At 44.7% G+C, this 7,294-nt stretch overlaps 2 protein-coding genes across 6 annotated transcripts in view; one reads left to right on the top strand and one right to left on the bottom strand.

Moving 5' to 3' along the window:
• LOC113214159 (uncharacterized) overlaps nucleotides 1–7,294 on the top strand; it is a 39,709-nt gene that overhangs the window by 19,835 nt on the left and 12,580 nt on the right. For both annotated transcript variants that reach the window (XM_052270433.1, XM_052270434.1), the window contains exon 2: nucleotides 6,783–6,926. In XM_052270433.1, the coding sequence (XP_052126393.1) occupies nucleotides 6,783–6,926 (144 nt within the window). The remainder of the gene's footprint in view (nucleotides 1–6,782; nucleotides 6,927–7,294) is intronic.
• Nucleotides 2,090–5,779, bottom strand: LOC113214164 (cytochrome P450 CYP12A2; the record flags this gene model as incomplete). 4 transcript variants are annotated; one of them, XM_052270427.1, is given in 9 exon segments in its annotated part: nucleotides 2,090–2,258; nucleotides 2,334–2,541; nucleotides 2,633–2,709; nucleotides 2,794–2,910; nucleotides 2,984–3,087; nucleotides 3,156–3,286; nucleotides 4,223–4,382; nucleotides 5,404–5,481; nucleotides 5,611–5,779. In XM_052270427.1, coding segments are annotated over 8 exon segments (1,023 nt in total), but the record flags the coding sequence as incomplete, so codon positions are not given.

The following is a 7,294-nucleotide window of genomic DNA, read 5'->3' as shown; positions in this document are numbered from 1 at the left end:
CCTCATTCTCGAGAATGTTGGTTGCAGCAGCAGTTTCTTCCGAATAGATATCACAAGGGAATTCTTTGCCACCATTGCTCCCCCCCACAGCACCTTCATCAGAGAGTGTATCAGCAGAGTCTGCACATGATAAATATGTATTAAAAAGAGGTTCAGAATAGGTTGATGGACATCTCAGTAACATATGATTCAATCAGACCTACCATTAATTTTGTTATTGAATTTGGACACAGATTTAAAACCTATTGGCCACTTGTTGGATGCCAAATAATGCATAGCCTCAAAGTAAGGCCATTTGTTCTTCTCAGCATCACTCTGCTTTTTATAATAGCAGTACTGGGCATCCAACCCCCTCTTCTTCTTTTCTAGCTTTTCAGGTACGAAAAAAAATCCCTCTGCACGCATATCCTGAGCTATTTTTACGTACGCTGGCTTCTTCTTCTTCTTCCATAACTCTATGTTTAAGCCAATATTATTCAAAAACGAATGGCATGCGTTCGGATCTGTCCACTTTGATTCTTTCTGCATGGCCTCTGAAATAATAAAATGTAATATAGACACTATTCAGTAACTGGAGGCTGGAAAGTATCTGATTGACTCACCATTATGGTCATCATTTTGGTCAATGGGGAGAGCGAGAACATCATTGTCATCATTGGCAGGTACTTCAATTTCACCTACATATACCAGGTCAGTAGGGAAGCTGGGATTATCGTGGGGCAGAGGATCTACGTCCAGGTTCACGACCTCATCATCCCCCAATATTAGCGAAATGTCGAAGCTACTGTTCAGATCTTTAACAGTATGGTCTGGCGCACTACCTACAAATTACAATTACAAAGGATGTAGTACAATAGCAGATAACAATGATAAAATTAGCACAATAACGTAGATCTTTGGACATTACCATCCTCGAGCAAAGTAGACTCAGCCTTCGGCTGAAACACGGGAGGCTGTTTCTCAACTAACGCTGCTTTCTGCGGCACACTACCTGCCTTCCTGCCACCTCGCCGTGATTGTGGCTTAGATTTTTTACTACTTGGGCTTCTTAGATCTATGAAGGGAGATAAGAAATTGATAATTATTCCTTCAACTGCTCCAGCCCGTCACTTAAAAACCTGGAGAGATAGGTATAAGCATGCCTCCTAACCTGCAGATTCTGCATCCTCCAAAGCCCTATTAACAGGTTTGGTGCCGACTCGCTTCAACTTTGCAATAGCCCTGGATGCCGCCAAGTGATCTAATTGAACAAAACGATAACAAAGCGACATGAGAAAGAAAATAACCCAAAACAGTCACCTCAATGTCAGACTGCACTTACCATATTCATACTTCGCTTTGTCTTTCTTTTTTATGACCATGTTGTATTGGTCACCATTGACATCATACAATGAATAGTTAATTTCGTCGTCGGCCAACATTTTCCTGACTTAATCTTAAATTTGAAGACAGAACCGGCGCCGGCGCAACACACGACAGAAAACGCACCACACAAAACACAAAACGCGCCAAAAACCCGACCGGACTCCCGATTCTCCGCCTTCCAGACTCGAGTCCGTCCGAGTCCAGCCAGACAGTTCCCCTCCCCCCTGCCGCATTTATTGGTCTCGGCAACCTCAGCAATCATTCATTTATGATATTTGTTATGATTAGTGTTTTATTTCACTATAAATGCGTCAAAAAACACTGTGCGACTTAAAATCGCATACACGTACGGAAACTGTTAAGATGTTAAGATGTTAAGATGTTAAGATGTTAAGATGTTAAGATCCTTAAGCTGATAAAGCCTTCGTGAACGCTTTCCATCAACGTCCCAACGAGATAAGAGGGTCAAGCCCAAGGGCAACATTTTTATTTGTGACCTATTTGTGACCTCATATGTGCAAAAATTGTGACCTTCGTAGGTCAAAATGAGTTCACAAATAGGTGACAAATACGTCATCGTGAGTGGAACCTTTTCCTTGGGAAGAACCATGAGACGTCGTTTTTTTAATAATTACGTCGTCCGTTCGATTACTTTTCACTGCTTTACTACGAATCTACTTTTACGTTAACACTCTGGGATATTTCAAAATAGGCACAAACTTACTGCGTCAATACCTCCGAGTATCATATCTAGTGCCATTGCAACAGCTCTGTCTGGATCCTCCGTCTTTACCAATAGAGTTTCGAGAACACTATAGCTCCGATCTTTTAATTCCGTTTTCGGGACATTTTTCAGCCTTTCCATGGTTGCTTTGACGTATTTTGATGATATCCTTACAAGAACCAAATCACGTGAAAATTAAATAGTGCCCCAGGTGTAGTCGGTTTCACGAATTGACTTTTCTTACTCTGTAATACCATCCATTGCCTTTGTAAATCTTCTGTAAGTGGGCGTTGATACATATTTCCACGGTGATGGCAAGACGTCGAGTTTGTACACAGAGTCAAAGACAGTGTGCGCATATTCTACCATTTTCGCGCCATCCGGGTTTGGGTTATCGCTGATACACCCTAGTTTCGTATCCAGAGCGACAAGGGTGATTGCTGCACAAACAACTTTCGTAAAGAGATCCAATATGCAAGAGATCAAACCGAACACAAATGTAATACAGGCTCTCACTCCAGTGTAAATCAATTTGTTACTTACATTCAAGCGCCCATTTTGCTAGCTCATCTGAAAAATTAGCTGGCATTAGTGAGTTTTGTTCACGAATCCGCCTCATTCTAAAGAGAAAAAAAGGGTTGTGTATGTGATTTATAGTGCAACTTTATAGTTCATAGCAGCTAACACACGTATTAAGTTCATACCTGTCAATTATTTCCTGGGTCACCCTGTCGATTGGCTCGACATATTGCTTTATATTTCTTGGCTGCAGCATCACCTGATTTACGGCTGTTCGAAATTCTTGCCATTCCTTTCCTTGACTTTACCAAACAAAGTGCTTACGTAACGGCAAATGACAACATAATGTGCAAATTTTCTGCATTGCATACTTACGATGACACAAGACTCATTGGCAGTCCCTTCCTTCGATTTTTGAAGTAGTATAGCAGCGAATCTGCCCCTGCGCGTATTGGCCAGGCACCTTCGCTCCTCAGTGCCTGAAAATTAACATTTTGCAAATAATCCTGAGCGCCGTAAATCAGAAGTTGACAAACTGTTTACCTACTATTTCTATTTCTTTTGGGTCACTGAGAAGTATAACATCCGGTCGCCCCCAAATGCCAGTCATTTTTGCTACTGGACCGTGGGCTGCAACTGTGTCCAAAACGTCTTCTATTTTTACTTTGAAGAATGCTCCTGTAATCATTGCGAAACGAATGACACTTATCCTTTTTACTCGTTCTTGACCTCCCACACCTCTTCTTGGGGGGCAGAGAATGAGTACCGTATCCAAGCTAGCAGAACTGCATCATGATTGCATTATGTCCAATCTAAAATGCGCCTAAAATGGGCATATGGCGCTTTAAAGCGCATTTGGCGGCTCGGATGTGACTGCCAACCCCCTTGGCCTGGTCACATTCCCCAGTAGCGCCAACCGCATTAAATGCGCTCAATGCGCATTGAAATGCACATTAAAGGTCACACCTTGGTGACGCATTAAATGCGCATTACAGCATTTAATGCGCATTTAGTGCGCATTACGCACATTTAATGCGTCACCAATGTGTGACCTTTAATGTGCATTTCAATGGGCATTGAAGCGCATTAATGCAGTGGCGCTTCTGGGGATTGGCTATCCCTCTAGCGAAAAACTGCGTTGATCTCGGATTAAGCGGCTGAACTGCGTGGATTCCGGATCCAGCGGCTGAACTGCGTGGATCTCGGAACCAGCCGTTGAACTGCGTGCCTTTTATTCGTGTGCGACATTCACACAGTTGCGTTTTCAGTGTAAAAATGCCATTTACTATTTCTGGTTGTGTTAAGAATTAAATCTTGCAACAAGTAATATACACTAGCAAAATATACATTACACCCTACTTTAAGGTTAAGGACGAGGTTGCCTCCATTGTATCAAAATTTGATCCATTCTGTTTCTTCTCATTTACTAATGGCAGGCAGGGGCCGCCGTGCCCAGTCACCTCTATGCATCCTAAAATCGCTTCGGAATGAAAATCACATTATCGTGTGGTACCACAGACGTCTATTTCTACCCAGACAAGGACTTCACAGTCCTAATCAGTGTTACTGCCCTCTCAAAGCAACTAGCCTCAAATATATAGCACTAATACTAACCAGTAGGCAAGAAACTCATGAGGGATCCGACGAAGCGATTGCTTTTTGGCCCAGGAATGGCGCTGTAGGGTTTGGCGAGGTCCCAGTCGGCCGGCTTGTCGGCAGGTTCCGCAGCATACTCTGCATCAGCGTGTGCAGTGGATCTCAAACGAAGTGGAACCTATTTCAAGCAACAACTAACAAAAACGTTACTAATGATTCTTTGAAACAAGTAGCACTGTTAAAAAACACACGGTAAAGGCCTGGTCTGCGCTGTAAATTTGTTGCCTGGTCCGGCACCGTAATTTTTCGTTACAGTCCATGTCATACAGAACACACCGTAACTTGAAAAACTGTTGGGGAAGTCGAATGTAGCTCTTAGCCCAAACAAGAAAATACAGTTCATACTGTTACGGCCTGACCTGAAAATACGGTACGGACCGTAGAAAAACCGTAACTGCCTACGGTATTTTTTAAGACGAAACGCACCTACTTTCAAAATAACAAAAGCGAGGTTGGTTCGACTGGGTAAGCGTGTCATATTTTTGTGCCGTGGAAAGCCCTTTCCCCCCGTGTCGTTCCTAGAGAACCACACACCACGAAACACACACTACGAAAAAAAATGTAAATCAAGAATCTATTTTGAAAGCAGATGATACCAATTTAATTCTATAGTTTACCTGTGTTTAAATATTTCTAGTTATGTTTTTATTTGTGGTGGTTTTGCATCATATTTTAAATGTTTTACTCGTTTCTCGTCTTTGACAGGGGAGGGAGGGGGGGGGGGCGTACCGGGCGGCAGCCGCGGCCGTGGGTGGGACCCTAGTATTGTTGAGCAGGGGCCTTACGCGACACTCAGCCAGGCACTCACTCACTCACTCACTCACTCACTCACTCACTCACTCACTCACTCACTCACTCACTCACTCACTCACTCACTCACTCACTCACTCACTCACTCGGTCGGTCCCCCTGCGCCAAAGAAATTTTTTTCTGGTCGCGCCTGGTTCTCTGTACTTATCGAGAGTAAAAGCTAGCTGACACCTTAAAGTTTCTTATATATTCTTTATGTTTAGTCAAAAGGTTTTTAAGGTATCATCTGCTAAAGCTACAGAGTTGACGCGGCACTCCCGGGTTACAAGCCATGCCATACCACCACATCGACTGTTTACAAATGAACTCCCCCGTAAAGTTTTACTTACCTGAATCCTGTGCACCTGGCAGAGGTACTGGGGAACTCGCCGCAACATCATCGTCATCGTGATGTCGTAGGTGGTCGTCTGAGGCAGGCAGGCAAAATGACAATATGAAGGTTATAAAGGTTCACGAGCGCTTGCATGGGTGCATACGGAGAGTTATTGTCTTTATCTCAGCCCACTAGATAACGTCCGCTGCTCACGTGTACTCACCCTGAGTAAGATAGCGTTGTTTCCCAGAAGTTAAATCAATTGCGCAGGTGCCTACTTATTTAGTCACCGCCACTTTTTCAGCGAAAACATCCGCTGTAACGCGGCCTGTGCCTCTCTCCGACGCGACAACAACACCGCCCCCCTCCAGGTCACCGCGGCACTAGTCAGAGCGGCCGATGTGTCGCTGTTCCCGCTGCAGACGCGTGGCGACTCCCCCCTCTGCTGCAGCTTGGCGGCTTTAGATCGCGCGGCCAACACGGATGCGTCGAATCGCGCCCAACCAGCGCATCCACCCACCCATCCATCCATCCATCCATCCATCCATCCATCCATCCATCCATCCATCCACCCATCCATCTATCCATCCATCCATCCATCCATCCACCCACACCCATCCATCAATCCATCCATCCATCCATCCATCCATCCATCCATCCATCCATCCATCCATCCATCCATCCATCCATCCATCCATATCCAGCCAGCTCATCCTCCCATCCATCCGCAGGTCTGCCTTTTGGTAGAGACAGTCGTAAGGACTGTCTAAAAAAGAAAACAAAATCCAGAGTGAGCGAGACTTTCATTTTTGACTTCATCTGCGCACACCTAATATATTTTCGCGTTTTAATGTCAATAAATGCTACCCGCCTCCCCGGCCGCTCGCTCCGTATAACAGCGGGAGGCAGGGGGATGCCTGACTCAACACGTGTTCGCTGGACCCGCCATTGGTCCCCTCTGTTATTGTCCTGTGTGGTGTGCTCTCGACCTGCTCGACTAGCATCTGCATCCAAGAAATGCAGAGCATACCTAACCAAAGCAAAAACAAAAACTGAAAATAAAACAACAATAGTGAATGTTTGATCAATAAGTGTTTTCCTATGGGCAAAACATGTACTACACTGATACATTTTTTGTGGAAAATTTCTAAAAGTATAATTTAGTGGTATAAAAATCGCCGAGACCGAGAAAGGTTTGCGTGAAAAGTATTTTAAAAATCGGGGAAAAAATTAGAGGGAGTCAGCTTACGAAACTTTGAGATTCATCTTTCGTTGATCTCAGTATTTAATGTGTATATGTGTAGATTTCTTCAATCTGAAATTTAAGCAATGGGCAGTGTACATTTTTTCGTACTTTTTTTTTTCGTTTTAGTTGACCGACTGTGTTTGTTGCAGAGCCACCGCTGGGCTCGACGCTGGGCGGCCCCTGCGCCGACTCGTGCTCGCCCAGCCTGCTGCACGTGCGCTGCCGGGCGCGGCGCTGCGAGTGCGAGAGCCGCTACCCGGTGGAGCTGGGCCCCACCAGGGGCTGCGCCACGCGTGAGTATGGGGCCCACGGGGGACTAGCCGACGGACGGGCCCGCATGGGGGCTATACTTTCAGCCCTTATTTGTGTTAGTGTGCACACTAAACTATGGGCTCGAACTTTTTCTCAGCCTTTTCTTAAATGCGCTAAAGCGTAAAAAGAAGAGGTGAAAGACGCCAATGTTCACAACCTGACGGCTGACGGCCGTTAATTATTCAAATCAGTCAAAAACATTCCATATCTCTGCGGACGGAATTTTAGTTAAATCAAAAGGTGTAAGTTTTTCTTACACTGTAAAAAATATTAGTAATTTTACTAGCTACTGGGTGGGGAAATTTCATGTACAAAGGTTCGGGATTTGCAGTACATGGGTTGGGAATTT

The sequence above is a fragment of the Frankliniella occidentalis genome, unplaced genomic scaffold (genome assembly GCF_000697945.3).
Source record: "Frankliniella occidentalis isolate FOCC.00 unplaced genomic scaffold, Focc_3.1 Scaffold123, whole genome shotgun sequence".
Classification (NCBI taxonomy): Eukaryota; Metazoa; Arthropoda; class Insecta; order Thysanoptera; family Thripidae; genus Frankliniella; species Frankliniella occidentalis.
Note: the sequence above shows the minus strand (reverse complement) of the source record. Positions and strands in the feature narration are given on the sequence as shown.